Source organism: Primulina eburnea, chromosome 10 (assembly GCF_022965805.1).
Source record: "Primulina eburnea isolate SZY01 chromosome 10, ASM2296580v1, whole genome shotgun sequence".
Taxonomy (NCBI): Eukaryota; Viridiplantae; Streptophyta; class Magnoliopsida; order Lamiales; family Gesneriaceae; genus Primulina; species Primulina eburnea.
Genome location: NC_133110.1, coordinates 36,789,821 through 36,817,771, shown reverse-complemented (window position 1 = coordinate 36,817,771; position 27,951 = coordinate 36,789,821). Strand labels below are relative to the sequence as shown.

At 37.7% G+C, this 27,951-nt stretch overlaps 2 protein-coding genes across 2 annotated transcripts; one reads left to right on the top strand and one right to left on the bottom strand.

Annotated features, from left to right (window-relative positions):
- The first annotated feature begins 10,762 nt into the window (after positions 1–10,762).
- LOC140803434 (cinnamoyl-CoA reductase 1) lies at positions 10,763–21,397 on the top strand. The gene is made up of 5 exons (XM_073159309.1): positions 10,763–10,975; positions 11,067–11,221; positions 12,062–12,247; positions 12,579–12,931; positions 21,078–21,397. Exons 1-5 carry the CDS (start codon positions 10,855–10,857, stop codon positions 21,262–21,264), a joined length of 1,002 nt encoding a protein of 333 aa, XP_073015410.1. The 5' UTR covers positions 10,763–10,854; the 3' UTR covers positions 21,265–21,397.
- Positions 21,398–26,097: 4,700 nt separating this feature from the next.
- On the bottom strand, positions 26,098–27,951 carry LOC140803433 (CBL-interacting serine/threonine-protein kinase 5-like). The gene has a single exon (XM_073159308.1). It carries the CDS (start codon positions 27,653–27,655, stop codon positions 26,279–26,281), a length of 1,377 nt encoding a protein of 458 aa, XP_073015409.1. The 5' UTR covers positions 27,656–27,951; the 3' UTR covers positions 26,098–26,278.

The window sequence follows — 27,951 nt, the reverse complement described above, 5'->3', positions numbered from 1 at the left end:
TTTCTCTATGGACATGATAAATTTGCCTTGATGAAGAAACCTCTAAAATTGCATAGTGCATTGTATGGTCTCAGTGGAATATGGAAAAATTGTTTGTCACCAAGCCCTCGTCTCATTTCTTATTGTTATCGTGTCCATCCAAGCACAAAGGCAGTAACTAATAGATTGCAATATGCCTTGGATATGTTTGATAAATAGAGCATCATTAATGTCCGGGCTTGCGATAAAATGCTGAGTCTTCACTGGGTGAAGATCACCCGGTGTGCCATAGGTGGCAGCCCTGGATAGCAATTTTGCCATTAGATAGAAATTTGTGATAGCCATCAATCTTTACTGAGCGACTATCACGTACAAGGGAAGAATGAAATAATTGTCTAGTCAAGGGTCGCCTTGGTGAATCATGGACGCAAACTACAATCTGATGTAAGGAAGAATGAAAGGACACTAGTCAGGACGCCTCCCAAAATCCCGCTAATGAGATGAATGATTCATGTGGGTATTATTCTCATGATCGATCCAATGACCTAAATTGTTTTGGCAATGTGATGTTCACATTATATCCCATTTTCTAAAACAAATAAAAATCTTTCAAATTGCGTTAAAATAAATTGATCATCTAAAATGTTTGAAATAAAACAATTACCAACAAAGTTTGCAAAAAGGTACATGTTTACACAACGTAAACAATCTCTTAAAAATCAGAGTATTCGAATTAACATTCAAAAATTCTTAAAACATGAGTGGTCTTCGGGTTTAGCTTCCTGTGCAGTCCAAGCTGACTCATTGGTCCCAACTCTCGTCTCCTCGTACTCGTCATCACCTGCATCGATCAAGTCTAGTGAGTCTAAAGACTCAACACATATACACTGGGAATATCAAGTAATACGTAATAAAACTGCATGCATCTTTAAAGTAGAACATACATACTTAAAATTGAACGTAATAACATAAATTAAGATGTGATTATCAAGTCTACTATCATCTTTTTTTATCTTGAAGTAGTAAAAAAAACATGATGGGTTTTGGATTCATTTCTCTTTCCTCGGCCGATTCTCTCTGAATATAAAAGTTTTAAAAAGCGTGAAGTGCCTCGAAGCATCGATGTCGAGCTACAATCTTTTCAAGCTTAAGCAAGATTAGCACATGCTTAAGGGTAAAAAACATTTTTTATCTTTAATGTAATTGTAATTGTTACGCCTTAAACGCATACAAATCTCGAGGATGAGATTAATGTTTTTAATGCTGTAACATATCCCAAAGTTTTTGTTTTGATGATACCAAAACTTGGCTTAAAAATGTACTAATGTTTTATATTGAGGCATGCAGGAAATTAAGAACAAAGTTACGTTCGGAAGATCCGAAGTTGGTTCGGACGTTCCGAAAAGGTGTCGATCAGAAGCAAAGTGGAAGCTGTTCGGAAGCTGCGAGGAGCCAGTTCGGACGGTCCGAAGACGTGATCGGACGTTCCGAACACAAGCAATCAAATCACTTGAATGCGGAGACAAATTGATCTGACTGTTGATTGAGTAAGATTTCGGACGCTACGAAGGACATGATCGGACGCTACGAAGTGTTGAAGATTTCAAATCTCTGGAAACGCGGGAATGTTCGGACGGTACGAACTTGAGTTCGGACCTTCCGAATCTGTCATACACTGTCTGAAAGAACTGTTCGGAAGAAACGAAGCTGGATCGGTCCCTCCGAAGCATATGTTCGGACCCTACGAAGTCAAGAACGGACGATCCGAAGTCATCCCAGAATTACGCAAATTGATTTCAATCACATCGGACGTTCCGAAGCATAAACAGAAGATCCGAACCTTGGCGTCCAAGACTAGTATAAATAGGCCTTTGAGGATGCATTTTCAATCATCCCACTCCACTCTCTCTTGTCTCTTACAAAGCTTTCTACTATCTCTTGTGTGCGTTGATTAAAAGAGTTGTAATATCAAAAGAGTTGTAGAAAAAGAGTAATACTCTCGAGTGGGTTGTAAAGTTCGTGGCTATCCTTGGAGCCCTCAAGGCTAAGTAGACGCATCGAGGCGTGGTTGTAAAAGCTAGCTTGGAGCTCCTAAAGCCAAGTCGATATAGTGATACCTCGATCCTCATCGAGAAGGGGAGACGTAGACGATTCTTCGTCGAACTTCCATAAACATCTCTATCCCTCTTTACTTTACGCATTTACTTTACTACGCATTTATTTTACGCACTTACTTTACGCATTCATTTTATTTGTGATTGTCCCTCAAGTCTTCCGCTTGCAATTTTTGCAAACTCGTTTTAAAAACGTTAAAGGGCCTAAAAGAACCTATTCACCCCCCCTTTAGGTTCTTCAAGTGGTATCAGAGCCAGGTTTTTCAAAATCTTTTAAATGGCTAATCTAGCAAGCGAGTATGCCCAAGGACAATCCACAAATCGTCCCCCTCTTTTCAATGGTACTAATTACGGATATTGGAAAAATAGAATATCTCTATACATCCAATCCGTCGATTACGACCTTTGGAAAATAACGGTGAAAGGTCCCTATATCCCCATGAAAACGGTGGATAATAAGGAAATTCCTAAGGGAATGGATGACTTCACCAAGGACGATATGAAACTTATCTCTCAAAATGCTAAAGCTATGAATATTCTTCATTGTTCTCTAGATATGAATGAATACAACCGAATCTCGGCTTGCACCTCCGCCAAAGAGATTTGGGACAAATTGGAGATTTGCCACGAGGGAACCAATCAAGTCAAAGAAACGAAGATAGACCTTCTCCAACTCAAGTACGAGACCTTTGAGATGGAACCCAAGGAGGATATCGACACCATGTTCCGGCGGCTCACCCAAATCATCAATGAGCTTGCCCAACTTGGTGAGAACTACCCAACTAAACAAGTGTGGAGGAGAGCCCTTCGAGCATTACCGGCGGAATGGGATGCAAAGCGCACGGCTATCATTGAATCCAACAAGGGAGATGCGGCATCTTACGACCTTGATCAACTTCATGGGACCCTAAAGACCCATGAACTTGAAGTATCTACCCGGAAGGAGACAAAGAAAGATGACGATAAAGTAAAGGCGAAAGGGATCGCCTTGACCAGTCAACTTGAAGATAGCGACGATGAAGAAATGGCACTCCTCACTAGAAAGTTCAAAAGATTCATGCAAAGTTCCAACTTCAACAAGAAAGACAAAAAGTTTGAGAAGGAAGTGACCTGCTACAACTGTCAACAAAAAGGTCACTATGCAAACGAGTGTCCCTCCAAGAAGAAGGCCAGCAAAGACAAGAAAAAGGCCCTTCTAGCCACGTGGAGCGACAGCGACAACGAAGAGGAGTCTACCCTATGCTTCATGGCGAAGGAAGATCATCTGACCGACTCGGATGACGACGAGGTACCCTCTTACGATGAATTACTCTCCGCTTACACTAGTATGTACAATAAGGCTAAGTCACTTAGAAATGAGAATAAGCAACTTAAAACTGAACTAGAAGCTAGGATGCATGACAACACTAAGCTCAAGACAAACCTAAGAGACTTAGAGAAAGCCTTCAACAAGTTCAATGTGAGTAGCGGTAAACTAGAAAACCTCTTGAGCATGCAAAGGTGTAACTTCGACAAAGGAGGTCTAGGATATGAAAAGAAATCAGTCAACTTCACTAGTCTTATCGCAAAGGCAAAACCAAGAACACCACCAACATGCACTTACTGTTGTAAGATAGGCCACATAAGACCTAAATGCAAGAAACTTAGACACCAACACAACAAGAATAGTTATTGGAAATGGATCCCCAAATCCCCAACTACTACTAACCCCAAAGGACCCAAAGAAACGGGTACCAACTATCAAACTGTATCTCAACCTTGTAGGGACAAAGGGGAGACAAGTCATCGAGCACTTGGTATCTTGACAGTGGATGCTCTCGACACATGACGGGAGAAAAGAAGCTGCTACAATCCATTCGACCAAAAGAAAAGGGATCGGTGACCTTCGGAGACAACAGCAAAGGGATCATAGAAGGCATCGGCTCAATCGGTATATCTAACTCTACTATTATTGATGATGTACTTCTTGTGAAAGGGCTTAAACATAACCTCCTAAGCATTAGTCAATTGTGCGATAGGGGTTATGAAGTCAAATTCACACCACACGATTGCACTGTATCACTCACAACTGACAAAACCATTAGTTTCAAAGGTTATAGAAGTGAAAATGTTTACAAGGTCGATTTAAAGATTTCATCTTTTTCAAAAATAAAAAGCCTTGTAACATTAAATGTTGATGACAACATTCTTTGGCATAGACGACTTGGTCATGTTGGGATGAGCACCATAGAAAAACTTTTAAAACTTGACCTAGTTTCCGGAATGCCAAAGCTGAATTTAAAATTAGATTCTTTTTGTGATGCTTGTCAACTTGGTAAACACACAAAGGAATCTTTTAAAAATAAAAATTTTGTATCCACTTCTATGCCCCTTGAATTACTTCACCTAGATTTATGTGGTCCCTCGAGGACAACTAGTCTAGGAGGAAAATCTTATGCTTTTGTCATTGTAGATGATTTTTCACGTTTTACTTGGACATTGTTTTTAGCCCACAAAAATGATGCCTTTGATCATTTCAAAATTTTTGTCAAAAAGGTTGAAAATGAGAAAAATCTTTTGATCAAACAAATCCGTAGTGACCACGGAACGGAATTTCAAAATGAAAATTTTTCAATTTTTTGTCAAAGCAAAGGCATTGGTCACAACTTTTCTTGTCCTAGAACTCCTCAACAAAACGGTGTCGTTGAGAGGAAGAATAGGACCCTAGTAGAGATTGCAAGGACCATGCTATGTGAGCATTCTCTACCAAAATATTTTTGGGCTGAAGCAATGAGTTCTGCTTGTTACATCATCAATCGCGTATCAATAAGGCCAATTCTCAAGAAAACTCCATACGAACTATGGAGAGGGAGAAAGCCTAACATTTCTTACTTCCGCGCTTTTGGATCAAAATGCTTCATCCACAACAATGGTAAGGACAACCTGGGTAAGTTCGATGCTAAATCGGACAAAGGTATCTTTCTTGGTTACTCTACTTCTAGCAAAGCATATAGAGTCTTTAATAAACGTACTTTACTAGTTGAAGAATCTATTCATGTCATATTTGATGAAACTAACCCTTGCTTGCCTAGAACTGTTGTTTCTGATGATGATGATATAGATATCCTTGGCGAAAAGTTGGAGTCCACAAGCCTAGATGATGTTCCTAAAGATCAAGAGGACGCACCTCTTCCGAAGGAGTGGACTACACACAAGGATCATCCCATGGACCTCATCATTGGTAGCCCATCGAAGGGAGTATCTACTCGCTCTTCTAATATGTGCAATTATCTTGCTTTTCTTTCTCACATAGAGCCTAAGAACATAGAAGAAGCTTTACTTGATGATTCTTGGATTATTGCTATGCAAGATGAACTAAATGAATTTAGAAGGAATAAAGTTTGGAATCTTGTACCTAGACCCACTGATAGACCTGTCATAGGAACTAAATGGGTATTTAGGAACAAGTTAGATAAGCATGGTACAATCACTAGAAATAAAGCTAGGCTAGTAGCTAAAGGATATAGTCAAGAAGAGGGAATTGATTATGATGAGACTTATGCCCCTGTTGCTAGACTAGAATCCATTCGCATGCTACTTGCTTTTGCTTGCTCTAGAGACTTTAAATTGTTTCAAATGTATGTTAAAAGTGCTTTTCTTAATGGTGATTTGAAAGAAGAAGTGTATGTTGAGCAACCTATTGGTTTTGAAGATGTGCACTTATCTGATTATGTGTATAAACTTGATAAGGCTTTGTATGGTTTGAAACAAGCTCCTAGAGCGTGGTATGAGAAATTATCTACCTTTTTGCTGTCTAATGGTTTTTGTAGAGGTAAAGTTGATATTACCTTATTTACCTTGACTAAAAATAATGATTTGCTGATAGTACAAATATATGTAGATGATATTATTTTTGGTGCTACTAATGAACACTTGTGTAGAGATTTTTCTAAGCTTATGCAGGATCACTTTGAGATGAGCATGATGGGCGAACTCAACTACTTCCTTGGTCTCCAAATCAAGCAATGCAAGGATGGTTTCTTTGTCAACCAAGGGAAGTACATCAAGGAGATGCTAAAAAAGTTTGGGATGGAGTCTTCCAAAGCCTCATCCACACCTATGAGCACGACAGTCAGACTCGACAAAGATGAGGGAGGTAAACCTGTTGACCAAAAGTTATTTCGTAGCATGATTGGCTCCCTACTCTATGCGACTGCTAGTAGACCTGACATTATGTTTAGTGTTTGCTTGTGTGCACGATTTCAATCATGTCCAAAGGAATCACACTTATTCGCCTTAAAACGCATTTTCAAATATCTTTCAAATACTCCAAATCTCGGATTATGGTATTCTAAGAACTCATTTTTCGATTTAAAAGCTTACTGTGATGCCGACTTTGGAGGATATAAGGTGGATAGAAAGAGCACTAGTGGAACTTGTTTCTTTTTGGGAAATTGCTTGGTGTCATGGTTTTCTAAAAAGCAAAACTGTGTTGCACTTTCAACGACCGAGGCCGAGTATATGGCTGCCGGTAGTTGTTGTGCACAAATTCTTTGGATGAAGTATCAATTACTCGACTATGGTGTTACTTTTTCAAAAATTCCAATCTTTTGTGATAATACAAGCACCATATGTCTAACAAAGAATCCAGTTCAACATTCTCGTACTAAACATATTGACATTCGACATCATTTCATTCGTGATCACATTGAGCAAAATGATGTTGAACTTCACTATGTTGACACCAAGAATCAAATTGCTGATATTTTTACAAAACCACTAGATGAATCTACTTTTACTCGTTTGCGTGGTGAACTTGGCATGATTGAGTTGTAAACACTAGTCGAATACTCTCGTACATATTTGTTAAATTGAGGGGGAGTATTATTAATGTGAGCATTATAATGTCGGATAATACAAATTAATTGTATTTATCCATAATTATGGCTCAACATTCATTTATGTGCTAAATATTTTAAAATTTAGGTGTTCCTCATCTTGGCTACTTCGGAATCCACCGAACGTGTTCGGATCGTCCGAACCGAGCCATAGAGAGTCGCGGGATGCGGATTCTTAGATTATGTTTTTGTTATTTTTGTTTATTTTATCTTTATGCATCATTGTATAAAAGACTTGCATTTATTAGTGGATTTTTTACCTGTTTATTTGTCTCTCTTTATGCTTATGTCTTTTTGCTTATCACAAAAAGGGGGAGAATTTATTTGGTTAAAATTGCTTTTAAATGGTTATTAAATAAATTCGCCTTAATTCAACCTCTTAGACTTGTTATTTGATTAAGGGGGAGTTATTTAATAATAATTTAGATTATGTTGATTATTGTTTCTCAATTTTTAACCAAGTTTTGTGATCATCAAAAAGGGGGAGATTGTTACGCCTTAAACGCATACAAATCTCGAGGATGAGATTAATGTTTTTAATGCTGTAACATATCCCAAAGTTTTTGTTTTGATGATACCAAAACTTGGCTTAAAAATGTACTAATATTTTATATTGAGGCATGCAGGAAATTAAGAACAAAGTTACGTTCGGAAGATCCGAAGTTGGTTCGGACGTTCCGAAAAGGTGTCGATCAGAAGCAAAGTGGAAGCTGTTCGGAAGCTGCGAGGAGCCAGTTCGGACGGTCGGAAGACGTGATCGGACGTTCCGAACACAAGCAATCAAATCACTTGAATGCGGAGACAAATTGATCTGACTGTTGATTGAGTAAGATTTCGGACGCTACGAAGGACATGATCGGACGCTACGAAGTGTTGAAGATTTCAAATCTCTGGAAACGCGGGAATGTTCGGACGGTACGAACTTGAGTTCGGACCTTCCGAATCTGTCATACACTGTCTGAAAGAACTGTTCGGAAGAAACGAAGCTGGATCGGTCCCTCCGAAGCATATGTTCGGACCCTACGAAGTCAAGAACGGACGATCCGAAGTCATCCCAGAATTACGCAAATTGATTTCAATCACATCGGACGTTCTGAAGCATAAACAGAAGATCCGAACCTTGGCGTCCAAGACTAGTATAAATAGGCCTTTGAGGATGCATTTTCAATCATCCCACTCCACTCTCTCTTGTCTCTTACAAAGCTTTCTACTATCTCTTGTGTGCGTTGATTAAAAGAGTTGTAATATCAAAAGAGTTGTAGAAAAAGAGTAATACTCTCGAGTGGGTTGTAAAGTTCGTGGCTATCCTTGGAGCCCTCAAGGCCAAGTAGACGCATCGAGGCGTGGTTGTAAAAGCTAGCTTGGAGCTCCTAAAGCCAAGTCGATATAGTGATACCTCGATCCTCATCGAGAAGGGGAGACGTAGACGATTCTTCGTCGAACTTCCATAAACATCTCTATCCCTCTTTACTTTACGCATTTACTTTACTACGCATTTATTTTACGCACTTACTTTACGCATTCATTTTATTTGTGATTGTCCCTCAAGTCTTCCGCTTGCAATTTTTGCAAACTCGTTTTAAAAACGCTAAAGGGCCTAAAAGAACCTATTCACCCCCCCTTTAGGTTCTTCAGTAATTATCTCAAACCAATAAATAAATAAAATAATACATAAATATGATAAATCTAAGTCTTATGCATTAATTTTCATTTTTATAAAAGCATAAAAATCTCAAAATTACAATCTTTATTTGTTTTTGCAACTAGACCACATTAAAAAATGCTAAATTTTTTGTCAAATCATTATCAGACATGTTTAATCATAATTAAAATTTAAAAATAAACATCTAAATTGTAAACATATTTTATTATTTTAAAATAAAAAGACATACCTAAAAATAAATAGATGTGATTAATTGTGCTTAAGCATACTTAATTAACTCTTTACCGCTATTCTACTAGGTGGGACGTTTTTGTCGAGTTTCAAGCTTAAACGCGCTTAACCGGGATTTTTAGAATACTGTTGAATATAAACAGCATGTGTGTTTGTTTTGTTTTGGATTTTATTTGGGATAAACTCTTAATTTCATCTTCTACTTGTTGCTACTAGAATGTTTCGTTGTACATAAATTGAAGTTTTCATATTACCAAGAAAGTAGCATACGTGCACGGTAGGTAAGACTTTGAACCAGGAAATGCTACCCCAAGCATTTTCAGATTTTGTAGGAGTTATTTACGGTTTTTTATGACCACACGGCAAATTTGATGTGCATGGGTTCCCATATTTCAAGTTAGACAAAAATTTGTGTGAGTCGGTCTCACAAGTTGTATTTTATGAGACTAATATCTTATTTGTGTCATCCATAATAAAGTATTACTTTTTATGCTAAGAGTATTACTTTTTATTGTGAATATCTGTAGGGTTGACTCGTCTCACAAATAAAAATTCGTGAGACCGTCTTACAAAAAATCTACTCTTCAAATGATTGCAATGAGTTTTCCATGTAACATTTTATTAATGCTAATATAGTTTGGTACAACAAATGGATAGATGTCGTCTTTCGCGATAGCCTTCCCATTATTCTACGACAGAATCGAAGTGGTTGTGGATTCAAGTCCGAAATATGAATGGATAATCATTTTTTTCCCCATAATTTTCATTTTTCGTTTAATTCAAGTTATATAAATAATTAGAGTTATATATAATTATATTATTATAAATCCATTTATCGTTATTATATAATGTATTCTTCGATATTTCATCTCACATGCCTACAGTCGATGTTTCAGACTGGACCCACTTCAGTTTTTCATCCCACATGCCTCCAATCAATGTTTTGGAACCGGCACTTCAGCATTTCATCCCATTTGTATATAGTTATTTATGTTTTAAATTTTGGTAAATATTTTTTTGTATATTATATATATCTTATACATATGTTTAGATTTTAAACTTAGATAACTAAATCATTTTTATTATTTATATATATATTTAAAATATTTATAATTTAAAATTATATTATTTTATATAATATAACGATTTTCCTATCCGATGAACCGGTTGTATCGTTTTTCAAGCTAATTATTCTTCGATAATTATTATTTTGTCGGTCATGTCAATTGGAAACTTGCTTGAGCTTATTGTGTATAAGTAGCGAAGAAGACAAATATGCTCATGTAATAAATATATGAATTATATTCTTGTTTGTGGTGAAAGAATTCATTTAAAACTCAATTATCCCTCAAATTATTTGCTATTTTGTCCCTCGAAATTTATTATATACAAATGTAAATGAATTCACACCATTAAAATAAATTTGTGCATGTAACATAAAATGTAGGCAAAAACTTGTGTGAGACGATCTCACGGGTCAAATTTGTGAGACGGATCTCTTATTTGGGTTATTAATAAAAAAGTATATTTTTTTATGCTAAGAGTATTACTTTTTATTGTGAATATGGATAGGGTTGATCTGTCTCACATATTAATATTCGTGAGACGGTCTCACATGTAACCCACTCCAAAATATAACCCCACAAACATCAAACTACTCCACCAAATCCAAAAGTATATATCAAGCACGAAAATCACTTAACAACCCCACTTTTAAGTCAAGTTGCCCCTTGAAAACAAAGGAAAGAAATTGAAATACTTCTACCCTTTATTGAAAATAGATTCTCATTTAATGAAACTCCAAAAAGTAAAAAAAAAAAAAAAAAAAAATTCATTTTCAATTTGAAACGGGGTTGGTGAAGTTGTTAAAGTAATTTTCCCGTTTATAAATATAGATCATTTCCCTACACTTCCTCCAACTCCTACATCACTCCCTTTCTTTTGCCACCCTTTTCCTCCTCCGCAATCACCAACCCCTGACTACGACGCCATGCCGACTGTTCACGGCGAGGTTGTATGTGTCACCGGCGCCGGCGGCTTCATTGCTTCGTGGCTTGTCAAACTGCTTCTTGAAAAGGGATACACGGTTAGAGGCACCGTCAGGAATCCAGGTGAAAAATATATAACATTGAAATTCTTTTTTTTCTCTTTGATTTTGTCATATTGTTTGATTTTTTTTTTTTTTATTGTTTTGAGTTGTAGATGATCCGAAAAACTCGCATTTGAGGGAGATGGAAGGCGCAGATGAGAGGCTGATTCTATGCAGGGCGAATCTTGATGATTATGAGAGCTTACGTGAAGCCATTAATGGCTGCAATGGTGTTTTTCACACTGCCTCTCCCGTGACCGATGATCCCGTAAGTTCTTTCGTTTTTTTTATATATAATTGTGATTATTTTTATATATTTTGTTTCACATATATTTTGAATTAATATTGTTATAAACTCTCTTTTTTGAGTCGGAGATAGTTTGTTACAATTAGGTCTCAAATCTAAAATCTTGTGATCGTAGAACCAGGGGCGGGGACATATTTCTGCCTCCGGTAGATCAATTTAAAATATTAAAAAATTGTAGAGTTTAAAATTCTATTTCGAACAGAACCATATTTCTGGCTCCTCCTCTACGTAGAACTTTGGTGTCAGATCAATAACAAAGTGGTCGGAATATAGCTATAAGCTATGGGAACTTTGTTGGAGTAATCTTCACTCTTTTCACATAAATAAAAGTGGGATAAAAGTTGGTATTGGTGGTGGTGCTATTGGACTTATTGGTTGGACCACCAATTCTCAAAACATCAAACAACTTAATGTATTTTATAGAAGACAAAAATTTATGTGAGACGGTCTCACAGGTCGTATTTGTAATACGAATATTTTATTTGGGTCACTCATGAAAAAGTATTATTTTTTATGCTAAGTGTATTACTTTTTATTATGAATATGAGTAGTGTTGACCCGTCTCACAGATTATGATCTGTCAGACGGTCTCACATGATATTCAAGAAATATAATTATTTTGATAAATATTTCAATTTATTTGAAGTAGAGTGTCCATGGGAAGCACGAAATATTTCTAATTAGCGTGCGACGCTCGTTTATGTAAAATGTTAGCAAAAGTTGTTTTCCAGACAACCACGTCTAATTTATTATTTTACATACATCTAATATGTGATCCACGTATTAATTGTGGTGATTAAGGAACAAATGGTGGAGCCCGCGGTGGTTGGGACCAAGAATGTGATCACAGCCGCGGCGGAGGCCAACGTCCGCCGCGTCGTGTTAACCTCGTCAATCGGCGCGGTGTACATGGACCCCAACAGAGCCCCTGATCAAGTTGTGGACGAAACATGCTGGAGTGACTTGGGATTCTGTAAAAATACCAAGGTTTTGCATATGATATTTATGTTTTTATTAATTCCTACCGTATGTTATCGTCTAGCTCGAATAGTCTCAAAAGTGCCTCTTAAACTGTCGAACAAAATGAATGGAATTTGAAAAAAGTTTGAACATGTTCGAGTTAAACTTAAACATGATGATATCTAATATGAATCCATTAATTTTTTAGCTGGTTTGAAAAACTTGCTAGTTGTATACAATTATTATTTTTGGAATTATATTTATAAAATAATGTTCAATATAAGTAGATTTTTCTTTTGAGTCAAATATTATGATTTAATCTACTTGTTAATTTGTTTATTTTACATGCCCTATTCAGAATTGGTATTGCTATGGAAAAGCTGTGGCTGAACAAGCAGCATGGGATTCAGCTAAGGAGCTAGGTGTGGACCTCGTAGTGATCAACCCTGTATTGGTCCTCGGCCCCCTACTGCAGCCAATCATTAACGCCAGTGTTCTTCACATTTTAAAGTATTTAACTGGCTCCGCAAAGACTTATGCTAACTCTATCCAAGCCTATGTCCATGTAAAGGATGTTGCATTGGCACACATACTCTTGTATGAGTCGCCGGCAGCATCCGGCCGGCACCTTTGCGCAGAGAGCGTGCTCCATCGTGCTGAGGTGGTAGACATTCTCGCCAAGTTCTTTCCGGAGTATCCGATACCTACAAAGTAAGCCTAAATACTATCCATTTTTCTTAGTTTGGTCTTAGATTTTTCATGAAATATTGCTGGTATCATAAGTTTTGATATGATAATTTTAGGCTTCTCCGACTACGTAGAATGTAGGGTAGGATGTTAGGAAAACATATCTAAACGAACGAGTTGTTTGCGCCAAAATAATTTAATTATAAGCCCAGTTAAATTACAAGCCCAATTAAATTATATAGGCCCGATAAAATTGGCGGAATTGGTTTTTATCGATTCAAAACTGGTCACAGAACGTGGGAGGATAAATGGAGATCGTGAGAAAGTAGTGGAAAAGATCATGGGCTCATGGGGGAGTGAGGAGAAACGGCACAACGCTGGAAAGAAAAAGACATCGGCAAACACTGGCTACACAACACAACTCAACTACTGACAAAATTCTACAAAAAAAAAAATCTCTCTGCTTCAAGCACTTTCTTTTACGTTTTCTAGCAATTTACGTCTTCTCATTTTAGATTTCAGCAACAAATTATTATATTTTTCATGTCTTTGATGAATTCCTACAGTTTTGTAAATGCAAAATCATGTCAGGGGTTTATTTCCGCCACTTTCCAATAGTTTTCTTAATTTTGGCATCGCATATGTTTTAGGAGATTAGAACCAACGATCAAATTTAGAATTCACTGTCGTTTGATTTTAGAAGTTAGATTTTTATCGTTTTTACACAAATCGGTGCACTTTCGCACCTGGCACGCCCGCAACACCAAATATTGTGCAAACATATTTTTGGCACGCCCGGTGGGACACGCACTATGGCGCCAAGGATAAAAGAAAACGTCAACCAGGAGAGTGGAGAGTCTCTGGCTAATCAAGAGGGAACTCAGGTTCCACAGCCAGAGCAACCTACTGTTGAACCACATGCTGAAGAAGTAGATTTGCAGATTCCTATTACATACGATCAAGTTTCAAACAAGGTGATGGAAGAGTTAACTGCTATAAAGATTGAGGAAATATCACTGGCCCTGTCCAAGGCAATGGCCGACTGTTTGAAGACTCTACTGAGTAGACCGAATCAATCTACCAGAGGGGAGCAAAATACCACCGTCAAAGAGACTGGTCAGGGAAGCGACCAAGTCCATGAATTCGACCAGGGAGTTGGAAACTCAAGGGCTGGCGATCCTCGCCGCCCGGAGTTCACTCTTCCGAATCAGCCAGAAAGAAGGTATACACCACCTCACAAGAGAGAAGAAACCTTAGGAGGGAGGGCTCAGCCATATCCACATTCTCATGGAGTGGGGAGCTCAAAGAAAACTCAAGTGTATAGCGTGACGAATCCTCTATACCAACCAGAAGCTTATGATGACATATCGCACATGGATTATCAAGGAATGGATGGGGGCTTCCCAGGAGGTAATATTGATTTAAATGCAGGGTTTCAAGCTCGGGGGGCAAATCACTACCATCACTCACTCCCAGCTCGGAACATTCACGTGGTTGATCCAGAAATGGTGAGAGAGGCTGTTCAAGAGTTATATGGGCCGGCCTTGAGGCAGATAGGCCGCCCAGAATTCCACAAGCCCTATCCAGAACACATAGACGTGAATAACCCATATCCAAGGGGTTATAGAGTTCATGATTTCAGCCTGTTCGGTGGGGAGGACGGCCAATCGAGCATGGAACATATAGCCAGATTCACCATACAGTGCGGGGAATTAGCCAAGTTGGAGAACTTCAACAATCTAAAGTTGCGGCTATTCCCGAATTCCCTCACTGGGACTGCATTCGCTTGGTATGCCTCACTCCCCAGAAATTCAGTAATGACTTGGCATGAGATGGAAAGACAATTTCACATCCAATTTTATAGAACAGAGACAGAAGTGTGCATTGCCGACTTATCCAGGGTCACTCAAAAGAAAGGGGAGTCTGTGGAATATTTCATAGACAGATTCAAGAAGATGAAGAATAGATGCAAGGTGTTCCTACCTGAAACCGAGTTCGTGAAGATTGCACAAAAGGGGCTGGATTTTGAATTAAGGAAGAAATTTCAAGGCATGGAGTTCAGGGATTTCTTTGAGCTAGCTGTCAAAGTGGCTGAATATGAAGAACTACTGCGGGAAGAGTCTTACAAGAAGAAAACTGCTATGGGGTCTTATTATCAGGAGGTGGAAGATATGTCATTGGCAGAGATTCGATCAGCTGGTTCTTGCACAGTTCCCCAACTAAAAAAGAAGCCACCAGAACCTGAAAAGAAGAACAACTCCCAACTCCCCAAAGACATGCAATATACATTTGATGTGTCAAAGACCGAGAAAGTTTTTGATTTCTTGGTAAAAGAAAAATTCATCACATTCCCACCTGATCACAGGATGCCACCCACTGAAGGGTTGAAGGGACGAGAGTATTGTAAGTACCACAACTCCTACAATCATGCTACAAAGTCTTGTTGGGCGTTCAAAAACATCTTGCAAGACAGAATTAACAAGGGAGTAGTGAAGTTCCCTAACAAACAGGAGTATATGGCGGTGGATGATGATCATTTTCCCCCTGTGGCTTTGGTCAATGTGAATGTGACAGATTTGAGAGATCTTCTCAATGAGAAAAGAAGCCGATCCTTTACAGTAAAAGACCGAGTAATCAAGAAATACTGGATTCCAAAGGGTCAATTGTTTGAAGCTCATGGAAGACATAATGCCGATCAAATACGAACAGTTCAACCGCGTTTCCCCAGAAATGTTGGTGAATCCGCGGCCTATAGGCCGAGGAACCAACACTTCCTTGAAAGACCAGTACGTGAGAATCAAAAGTTCAGAGGGGAATCATTTCGTGATCAGCACCAAAGGTCGGACACGAGAAATACATATGAAGTTAAGTCACGAAGGGTGGAAACCAGGAAAGTATCAGGTGATCAAGGCAGAGAGCGGCGTGCATATGAAATCTCAAGAAGAAAAATGATTGAGAATAGGGGAGCAAAGCCCATGTATGTCCTCCCAGCCAGAGGCAAGTTCAGTGAGTCTTGGAGAGTGGCCCAACACAAAAAGTTCCCTAGTCCACTTACTAGGACTCAAAAGAGACGACTGTTGAGAGAAATAGCTATTGCAAGAAGGGAAGAGTCTGCTAAGCTGAGAAATGAACCCACAAATGATATTCCAGTCGCAAGGAGTCCAGTGGGGAGTAAATCCAAGTTTGGAAGATCGGCTACTGAGGATAAGTTTGTGGAGGATGATGATGATTTGTTAAGCGAAGAAGAAGATCAAAGAGGAAAAACAATCAATTTTTGCGTTGGAGAGTTTCACATCACAGTGGATTGTGCCAAAGGAGTGGTGATACTACCCGAGAGATTTAAAATGGTGGAAGAAGAGGATGGGGAGTTGATGCCCCATAAATCAGTGCAAAAGAAAGAGTATGCAAATAAACTCCCTGAAGGGAGTTCAAGAGTGATTATCCAGGAGGGCCACTCAAATAAGCCTCAACAGGTGATACTGGAAAAGCCTACACCGGCCATGACCAAGCACATAAGGCCGTTGTACATCAAAGCCCACGTGAATGGGAAGCCAGTGTATATGGTGTTGATTGACAATGGTTCAGCTGTGAATGTTCTTCCAGTAAGAATGTTAAAAAGTCTAGGCAAAACGAAAGAAGACTTGATTCCTTCGGAATTTTCGGTTGCTGCATTTACATGGGAAACCACCAAGACCATTGGGGTATTCCCCGCTGATGTTACTGTAGGGAGCATGTCATCTTTATGTGCATTTTTTGTGGTGAACTCTTCCGCCAACTTCCAAGCATTGTTAGGCAGAGATTGGATCCATGCAAACCAGTGCATCCCATCCTCAATGCACCAACTGTTGTTATTTTGGAAAGAGGATGATGTGGAGGTTGTGGAAGCGGATGGACAGCCGTTCCAAACAAGCGCAAGTGCTGTGGAGGCCAGATATTACAATGGGGATTTTGGGCCTATCAAAATTTGTAGCAGTAGCAAGAAAGAAAACCCATTGTACATGCAAACACCAACTCCAAGCTCGGTGTTAGAAAGAATCCTCAAGCCTACTGTTATCGTGCCGCCTAGGCCGATAATTCAACCGCTGATTGAGGAGGTTGATGATTGATTTGAACCAAAAAGGAAAAGAGGTGGCTGCAACCTCTATATGGAAGGCGCATGTGCAGCAAATACTGGAAAAATTAGAGGAAGAAGAAGTATGGGACACCTATGGAACTGAGGTTGTCCAAGAAGTAGGAAAAAGCTAGCGAGTGATGCAAACACGAAGGCTGATATTCAGTGGGGAGTTGGCCTTCTTCAGCGGGGAGTTGGCCTTCAGGGCCACTCTGGTATATGTTTAGTTTTTTATTTCAAGTTGTCATGTGATGTAGGCCTTAGGGCCACTGAGGTAAATATCTGTTGTTTACGATTCAACAATAAGATTGATCAGAGAAAGTGGGACATCAAGTCACTTTCATTATTTTGAAGATACTTTGTTTCAGCAGGGAGTCGGCCTTATGGCCACTTATTATATATACATTCCGTTGATATTTCTAATGTTCCTATGGTACGAGAAATCATGGGGAAGTAGACCATACCGCCATTATAAATTGGTTGTTTGCATATGCAGTGACAAACCATGAAGTAGGCCTTCAGGCCACTTAGAATATGGCAGGAAAGAAATATACTGAGCAGGGAGTTGAGCTCACCGGTGGGAAAAGCGAATAATAAAGGAAGAATAGAAGAGAACAAGGACGTTATGCAAACCCAAGAGGACCCAGAAGTTGACTTTGGAAGAAAAATAGGCTGACCAGCCATTTTTGTATGTTCTAGCTTCATGTTCATGTTGTACGATTTTATTTGAAGTAGGCCTTAGGGCCACTAATGTAAATATTTGTTGGTTATGATTCAAAAATGACAACGATCGATTAAAGTTGGCCAGTAGGCCACTTTTATCGTACTGGATCCATTGTGTTTCGATAGCCAATGAAGGGAGAGAATAATCTCGAGTGGGGAGTTTTAAGCCAACATATGGTTTTGATTGAAGCTATTGAAAATGAGTTGGGTTAAGTGCATTAAGAACGAATAGAAACTCCTTCCCAACATCCAATACACAACACCCCATACAAATCCACCTTCGTACCACACCCATCACCCAACAACCATAACATCAAACCAACAATCAACAGATAAGAAGCGGAGCCACCGCATGCAAGAACAGTAAGTAAACGTGTATGCGTGAAAGGGGTCCAACTGAAGTGCAAATACGTGTATGCGGGAAAGGGGTCCAACTGAAGTGCAAATACGTGTATGCGGGAAAGGGGTCCAACTGAAGTGCAAATACGTGTATGCGGGAAAGGGGTCCAACTGAAGTGCAAATGCATATACGTGTATGCGGGAAAGGGATCCGACTGAAGTGCAATGCATAATGTTAGGAGCGAGGGAATCATCTTGAGTGGATGCAACACATAAGAGCATATAAGAGTACATAATAGTCGAGAAATACCTGTGTCAAGAAACCTCAAATGACACAAATGCTTAAGTGTCAAATGCACCAGGGAGCTGAGGCCAACCCATGGCCAATCTCAATCGAGTGATACCTATTATGAGTAAACATGCCAACACTATTAAAAAAAATGAGAGTGGGGAGTTGATGCCCAAGAAAGAGTAAGGAGTTGAATGAATCCCAAATCCAAGAAGGAATGGAAGCTAAAGAAGCAGACATGCAATACAAGGAAATGCTTGTGGATTTCATTTGGGCAAATTCACAAACACCATTAAGACGTGATGATGATCAAATTAAGTATTAGTTGACTTGGCTACCGAATGGGAAATCGACGACCCAGAGATGGCGAGGAAGGGATTAAGACCAGTGGCGGAGCCGGCGAACGCAATGGGCAACGAGACAGAAACAGTGGCCGGAGAAGAAATGGCGCCCGCAGCGATGGATGCGGAAGGATTCGCCGGAGGTGGATCGTGAGCCATAAAACGACTATGGGCAGCAGTAGAGAACAATCGACAGCAAAGAACGGCTGGAAAGAGCTTGAGAGCCGCCACGGTTGAGGTGTAGGATTGGCGGAGCGACGGGCTTCCACAGTGGCAGCGGGGAGTAATCGGATGAGGGCAGCGAGAAGGAAGAAGTGAAGAAAGCGGATTACAGATTTTGAATTGAAGGGGAAGAAATAGAACCCAATATTTTAAAGCCCAAATACGGATTGGGCTTGGGTGAGTGGCCCACTGCTATAAATCAAATTCACAGATAAATGATTATGGGCTACTACAAATAAATGGATCGGACCGGGCTACATACAAGCATTTTGGCCCAATGGGCCAATGCTTGCGGGGGGCAATTGTTTGCGCCAAAATAATTTAATTATAAGCCCAGTTAAATTACAAGCCCAATTAAATTATATAGGCCCGATAAAATTGGCGGAATTGGTTTTTATCGATTCAAAACTGGTCACAGAACGTGGGAGGATAAATGGAGATCGTGAGAAAGTAGTGGAAAAGATCATGGGCTCATGGGGGAGTGAGGAGAAACGGCACAACGCTGGAAAGAAAAAGACATCGGCAAACACTGGCTACACAACACAACTCAACTACTGACAAAATTCTACAAAAAAAAAAATCTCTCTGCTTCAAGCACTTTCTTTTACGTTTTCTAGCAATTTACGTCTTCTCATTTTAGATTTCAGCAACAAATTATTATATTTTTCATGTCTTTGATGAATTCCTACAGTTTTGTAAATGCAAAATCATGTCAGGGGTTTATTTCCGCCACTTTCCAATAGTTTTCTTAATTTTGGCATCGCATATGTTTTAGGAGATTAGAACCAACGATCAAATTTAGAATTCACTGTCGTTTGATTTTAGAAGTTAGATTTTTATCGTTTTTACACAAATCGGTGCACTTTCGCACCTGGCACGCCCGCAACACCAAATATTGTGCAAACACGAGTGAACGGAGAGAGTCCTCACCAACTACCATGTGATTGTCATCGAGCACTTAAGTCACCAATTGTACCCCACCATTTTCTTGATGACACCTTTTCTTTCTAAATCGTTATATTTTTATTTATTTATTTTGATACATGGTTTTTGTTTTTTTTTTTTGGTTGGTGGTGATGGTTAGGGGTGAGCAAGATTTCGGTTAAATTGAATTAACCGACCAAATCGAGCTAATTCGGAAATTCGGTTTTCAAATTAAAAAAATTTGGTTATATCGGTTCATTCGGTTCGGTTACGGTTTTCAAAATTTTGAAATCGGTTAACCGAATTAATAAATATTATTATTTAATATTTTTTTATTTATCGATTTTTATAAATATTTTAATAATTTTAAAATCGATATAATATGTATTAATTGTATTCAAATAAAACTTATGCATTAGTGATGTGTGTGATTTTATGTTTTTATGCATTTGTATAAAGTGTAGTGTGAAAAAAATTACATATATAATTAAAATTAAATCACATTTTTTTTTAAACTAATCGGTTAATTCGGTTCGGTCGGTAACTGAATTAACCAAATGCTCACCCTAGTGATGGTGATGCTGATATGGATATCTACGTGCCACTGCACAATCGAACCGGTTCACGAGCTTTTGGAGACAGTTCGAAAAGGCAAAAACTTGTGTGAGACGGTCTCACGGGTCATATTTGTGAGACGGATCTCTTATTTGGATCACCCATGAAAAAGTATTACTTTTTATGCTAAGAGTATTACTTTTTATTGTGAATATGGGTAGGGTTGACCCGTCTCACGGATTATGACCCGTGAGACGGTCTCACATGAGACTCACTCGTTCGAAAAATATTGGAATTGTATTCGAGCTTATCGAATTCGTACATGTTCGATCTTCATTTTGAGCCGAACTCGAACCCAAATTATTTTGTTTGATAGTTAGATAACCACTCAAAAGCCTTAATAGTTTATTAATATAATTTAATTATATATTAAATAAACAAATTTCGAATTTTTCAAGTATTTAGTTTCAAGCAGTAGTAGTTCGAATAGTACGCGAAAATGTTTGAATCTTTCGAGCCAAACTCGAATTGGAACTTTAATTCAAACTCGACATTTTATTTATACATGTCAAATGTAGCAAGATTATAAGTCGCAATCCAAATTGGTGCTTGGGTTGAAATTGGTCGTGAATATTATTTCATTTTATTTTATAAATTTGAGTGCAGGTGTTCGGATGAAAAGAACCCAAGGAAGAAACCTTACAAATTCTCAAATCAAAAGCTTAAGGATTTGGGCTTGGAGTTCACACCAGTAAAGCAGAGCCTGTATGATACAGTCAAAAGCCTACAGGATAAAGGCCACCTTCCAATTCCAGCCCAAACTGATGAGCCCATTCTTCGTATTCAATCCTAGCCCATACTGTTTATTGGGCCTCCTACTTTATTCTGTTGAAACGTTCGTTACCTAGATTTATTATGACAAGGTGGCTAAAACGTTATCGTGTGTTATCTTCCTATGGTCATACTATGTGATTTCTTAGTGTCTATTACATATGTATAATGGGAATTTTCGTGGCGTTTCGCCGATACGTACCGTGGAAAAATATGATCTCGTTGTCCTATCATATCGTTGTATCTTAACAAGTCCATGAGCACAGCTCTTCCATACTAACTTAGCTGCCCGACGCTGCTATTGGCATAACAACCAACCATGACAATCTCACTCGAATTACGGGACCTAAAGATACAGTGTCTAAAAGCTCCGTCGAGAGAAGGGCTGCATTCGGTTGAAAAGTATCCACGTCCATGAATATGATCACGCGATCAAATCAATTATTACAACGAGATTTTATCTACCGATGTTGATAGAAAGATGAGTACGTCTCCTGTGAGATGGTCTCACGAATCTTTATTTATGAGCTAGACAGATTAATCATACCGATATTCACAATAAAAGGTAATATTTTTAGCATAAAAAATAATATTTTTTCATGAATGACCTAAATAAGATATTCGCCTCACAAAATACGACCCGTGAGACAGTCTCACACAAATTTTTGCCGAGAAAAATATGCCAAAAAAAAAAACCTAAATGTATCTTCCACTTTGTTTAGTTTTTCTCAATCTCCATCTCATTTTTCCTCCTTTTGTCGACTTGGTATATTTCCTTTTCAGTACCACGTGAAGCCATACTTCTCACCAGATGTAACCGCAGCGGGCCACATTAGGCAAACATGCAAGTCAATTGGTCCCAACTTGTTGAGCAAAAAGTGTCATCCACCCACCTATTGGTCGAAATGGCATCCAACTATATAAAAGTAAAGAGAGGTGAATTCTTACCCATCCCATCCCATCCCTAATAAATTATATGTATACATATACATATGTGTATGTGTATATATAGGTTGTCACAATTACGTGAGCTGTTCGATCAAAACTCGACATATTCGAAATATTATTTCGAGTTGAGTTTGAGCTTTAAGGTCGACCTCGAAGTCTAGCACTTAACTTGACCATATGATAAAAGAGTTCATTTCACACATCTCGTTCTCATGGTTATAAAGCCTAACAATCAAAATGTAACGTTTAAAAATATCTGAGTTGTATCATTAATCTGATTTTAATTAAACAACAGTAGTTGCTCGGTTTTACACTTATCATGAATAAATTAATTTGTAAATATTTAATACATTCTTTTATAAAATTATTCAATATCCAATTTAAATAATGATGAAGTAAGATTAACTTATAATAATTTTATAAAGTGAGCCAATATTTTCTCTTTAATTTATTGATAATACTATCATAAAGCAATCGATGACCCGAGATGATATTTTTAAAAAAGCATACTTGATATAAAAAATTAATAATGAATAAAAATAATAATAATAATGAATGTAATCATAATCCTAATATACAGCTAGCTAGCACGAACTGAAGAACAATTTCAAGTGAAATACCAAGTTTTTATTATTACAAAGTAATTAAGATATTTTCTTTGCAAATAAATAGTTATCCTCATATATAAAAGTGATAAACTCTTGTCATTTTGACATGCTGCAATCCTAGAAAATTTTAAATCGCACTGTGATCATCAGATATAATTTTCGATAATTTGACAAATCGTTAGATCTACCATATATATAATTCTCGATAAATTGACAATCACCGTTCTCTGAATTAACAAATTTCTATTATAAAATAATCTCACATGGTATGAATACGGGCTTGTTATTTTCCATGCGAAGCCAAATACTTGAACTATCGGCCAACCACGTATTGTATGTAATGCCATAAAAAAAGAAAGACCGATGAATTGTAATAATTATTAATTAAAGTGTAGTAGATGCTAGAAGTGTGGATAATTTATTTATTATTTTTTTATATTATTATTATATTATTATTTTAAAGAAAAAGAAAATGGAGAAAAAGAATTTAGTACGCGTGTTATGCTACAATATTATGGCAGCTGTACTATGAAATAATTTAATTTTGAGGGACCTCCTTATTTGATGGGCAAAACATTTATTTATTCCGCAAGAAAATTATCGAAGCCAACAAAAAATATTCAGATTCTTTTTGGATAGGTGGCCGATATAAGTTTAGCTTCAAATTACTTAAATTTTAGGCAAAAACTTGTGTGAGACGGTCTCACGGGTCGTATTTGTGAGACGGATCTCTTATTTGAGTCATCCATGCAAAAATATTACTTTTTATGCTAAGAATATTGTTTTTTATTGTGAATATGGGTAGGGTTGACCCGTCTCACAGATTATGATCCGTGAGACGGTCTCACATGAGACTCACTCTAAATTTTATGGTCAAATATATGTAGATTTTAATTTATTATTTACCCATTGTGTTATCGCGTTGCGTGTGTAACGAATATTTGTGGAGGAATTAATGAGTGTTTTTATTTGAAAGAGAAGCGAAATAACGCGGAGTTTGTTCGGGAGTGAGACGATGAGTGTTTTGTTTGAGAGAGCGAGCGTTTTCGAAAATTCAAAAATTTATATAAAAATCAAAATATGATAGGATTCGTCGATGACGATAATGATAGAGATGACGATGGTGATGAAAATGATCATGACGGTTACGTTGATGTCGAGACCTAGGCACCGTATGATTTTTTTTTTTTTTTGTTGATGATACTTATTGTACATTTTAATTTAAATATCAATCGAATTTGATTTTTTTTAAATATCGATCGGATTTAGTTGGATATATATAGTTTAATGTTATTTTTTGAAACAATTTTAATTTAATTTATTATGTTTTATAAATATTCAAAAACATTATAACAATTTTTTTTAAAAAAAACATATTGATACATACAATTATGAATATAAAAAATAATTCATTATTAAAAATTTAAATATTATATTTTCAAAATTATTATTTAAAATAAATAAATTAACGATGATTTTTGAAAATCCGTCGCTAAATTAAAAACCTTTACGATTTTTGAAAAACTGTAGTTAATAGTCAATGACGACTGATCTAGAGTGACAGCGATCAAAATCGTAGCTTTCCTTAGGAATACATGACAAAATATAACTATTAAGTTTTGATTTTTTTCCCCACTAAAAAATAATTTTTTTAAAAAAAATTATAAAGGCAATTTAAATTAGGACTGTTCCCTATCACGCAATTGTGACATTGTCCAATCGAATGTTGGTTGACTAATCCTTTAATTCAAAAGATAAGTGCATGCATAGTCTTGGACCACACACTCACATTTAATTCGATTGTGTGAAAAATTAATCCTGGCCAGGACTCGTATTTCATTGTCTTTTTTCTTACTAAAAAAAATTTGTTTGCCCATTTAAATGTTTATTAATTTGGACTTCAGAAATATCTGCAGTTATGTACGTTGGGAATTGGTGGCCAACCACATAGTTTATAATTTTATTTGTTCAATTTTTTATAGCAAAATCTTAAATTTGAGTAACATATGCTCGCCTATTTTGTATTTGGTCAAGTAAATTATATCATGTTTTGGATTTTACAAGGATGAAATGTTTAGATGACGCCGAATAAATCATCAATTTTGGACTTTATGTATATATTTTTCAGAGTGAGTCTCATATGAGACCGTCTCACGGATTTTAATCTGTGAGACGGATTAACCCTACGGATATTCACAATAAAAAGTAATACTCTTAGCATAAAAAGTAATATTTTTTCATGGATGACCCAAATAAAAGACACGTCTCACAAATACGACCTGTGAGATCATCTCACATAAGTTTTTGTCTATTTTTTGACGTAACGTCAGCATTTTTCAATGTAGTAGTTTTTTGTGAGATAGTCTCATAGATATTTATCTGTGAGACTGTCAATTCTACTCATTTTTATAATAATAAGTAATATATCTAACATAAAAAGTAATATTTTTTCATAGGTGAACAAAATAGAAGATCTGTCTCATAAAATTGATCTGTTTGTGTTTTCGATGCCACGTCATAATTTCAAAAAATGACTAAGAATCAAAACATGACATATCTTATTTGATCAAAACTCAAAATTGAATATTTACTGCACACAATTATGAGTAAACTAAAAGGACTGTTCTTACTATTTTTCCAAAAGAACAAAAAGTTCAAAAATAAAAAAAGATAAAAGTTTGCTGGTTTGGAATGGAAAAGCGACAAAAATCAACTAAATTTTCCGTACAAGGCCAAGTTAGTTAACTTGTTAGATTAACCTTCTTGATATCGACTAGGCATATAAATAAATGCAGGCTGGTGGTGTTAGTCTATAGAGGGATATTGTTAAAAATTACTCATTATTTTATATATTATTATTCGTGAATATTCTCTTTAGGTACTCACTTATTGAAAGACTCCTTTGTCGTATTAATAAATCTTTTATGAAACGATTTTACGAATCTTTATATATAAGATGAGTCAATCATACTCATATTTACAATAATAATTAATATTTTTGACATAAAAACAAAACTTTTAGCATGAATGGCCAACAAAATAGAATATCAAACACAAATGGAACAAAATCGCTACATAATCGGCATTACAAACATTTTATTTTTTGCACTTAAATGCATTTATATTGCTAATATTTTCGAATCGAGTGAAATCAAATAAAATGACATGATATTGAAATATTTAGATTTTTATACATAAAAATCCAAAAAAAAAAAAAAAAAATTTGGGAGCTATAGTTTCACCTTAATTCACACACTTGCAGCTATAAAGAGTAGAAAATTGATTGTTGGAGGGCAAAATGGTCATTTTATGTAGTCGATTTCTTCATTAGACAAGGTAAAAAACAATATTTACAGTAGGAATTAATATACCCCACACGGTAATAAGTCGCAAACATGATAAAAAGCTACGCAAATTTTTTACAAAATTGGTTTTAGTTTACCACGGAAGGACTCTTTTAGCCTTGAACATGAAGCTAAATTACATTTCAGTCCCCGAAACAGAATTCTCCCCTTGCCAAGTCCAAACGATGTCTTTCAAGGCAGGTCTGACATCCTCCTCGCAGAACTTCCTATACTCGAGTGTGTCCCCGGACTCCTTGGAGAACTCCACCACCGCCACCTCCGGCGCGACCTCGAACACCTCCGCCGTCACCGACAACTTACCTTTACGCCCCTCCGATGCGCCCTGCATCCTCACCTTGAAATCCTTGTTGAAAACCATCTTGAAGTTCGCTTTCTTGGCCAGTGACTCGAGCTTCGACATGATCGAGGAGGCCGAGCATTTGGACGTGAAGAGCGTACCGGACCTTGATCGGTTCTCGAAAAGGTTCGATAAGTCGAACCCGGATGACATTGATGATATGAATGCGAATGCATTGTAGAAAGGGGGGGAAGATTTTGTCCTCTTTAGCTCTAATTCTTTCCTCTGTGCTTCATCTTCTTGATCCAAGGGAGTTTCATTCGCTGGTTCTTGGATCGAAAAGGCGATCGGCCTGTTGAATCCCTTGCAAAACCAGGGATTTTTCATGATCCCTGGAATTGTGATCCTCTTCTGTGGATCAGCAACCAGGAGCCTGGATATTAGCCTTTTTGCATCATAGGAGAACCACGGGGGGAAATCGAATTCAGACTTGAAAACTTTGCTGTACATCTTCATCAGATTCTCGTCCTGGAATGGCAAAAATCCTGCTAAAAGAACATATAAAATCACCCCACACGACCAAATGTCCGATTTTGCACCATCATATCCTTTTTTCCTAAGCACTTCCGGAGCAACGTAAGCCGGCGTTCCACACTGCGTGTGCAGAAGCCCGTCGTTCCGATGGTGCTCCGGCAAAGCGGACAGCCCAAAGTCGGAGACTTTGAGGTTTTCGTTCTCATCAAGAAGCAGATTTTCGGGCTTCAAGTCCCTGTGCGAGACCCCGCGGCTGTGGCAGAAATCCACCGCACTTAACAGCTGCTGGAAGTACTTCCTCGCCGCATCTTCTTTCAGCCTCCCTTTGGCGATTTTCGCGAAAAGCTCGCCGCCCTTTATGTACTCCATGACGAAGTAGATTTTCTGCTTCGTGGCCATTACTTCTTTGATCTCTACCACATTCGGGTGCCGAACCATTCGCATGACGGAGATTTCGCGGGTGATCTGCTCCATTAACCCTTCTTTCTTGACCTGATCCTTGTTGATGACTTTGATTGCCACGCTTTCGGAGGTCCTGAGGTTTCTGCCATGGTAAACCTTAGCAAAGGTGCCTTGGCCTAGGAGCCGCCCCATCTCGTACTTGTCGAAAATGATGTTCCTAGAGGATCCATTGCTGATTTGGTGGTTTTCTTCAGTATGTTTTGCGGGTTTTTCCTCCATTGGGAATACAAATCAAGAAAAATGGCAAAAGGTTGAGTTCTAGGGCTATTGGTCGATTATTTATAGCAATTAAACACACACACGGTGAATTTACTAATCAATTTACTTGGTTTGGTCCCGAAAGCAAAAGTTGTAATGGGACACTAATTAAAGAAAGAGACCAAGCAACGACAAAAATTGTGCCTTGGAAATCGAAAGAAGCCGCAAAGGTTGCGGTCGCGGCGGGGCCGGAGGAGGAGAATCTTTTTTGCTTAGGAACATGAAGGAGAAGAATTCGTCTAGCCCTTTGAGAGAAC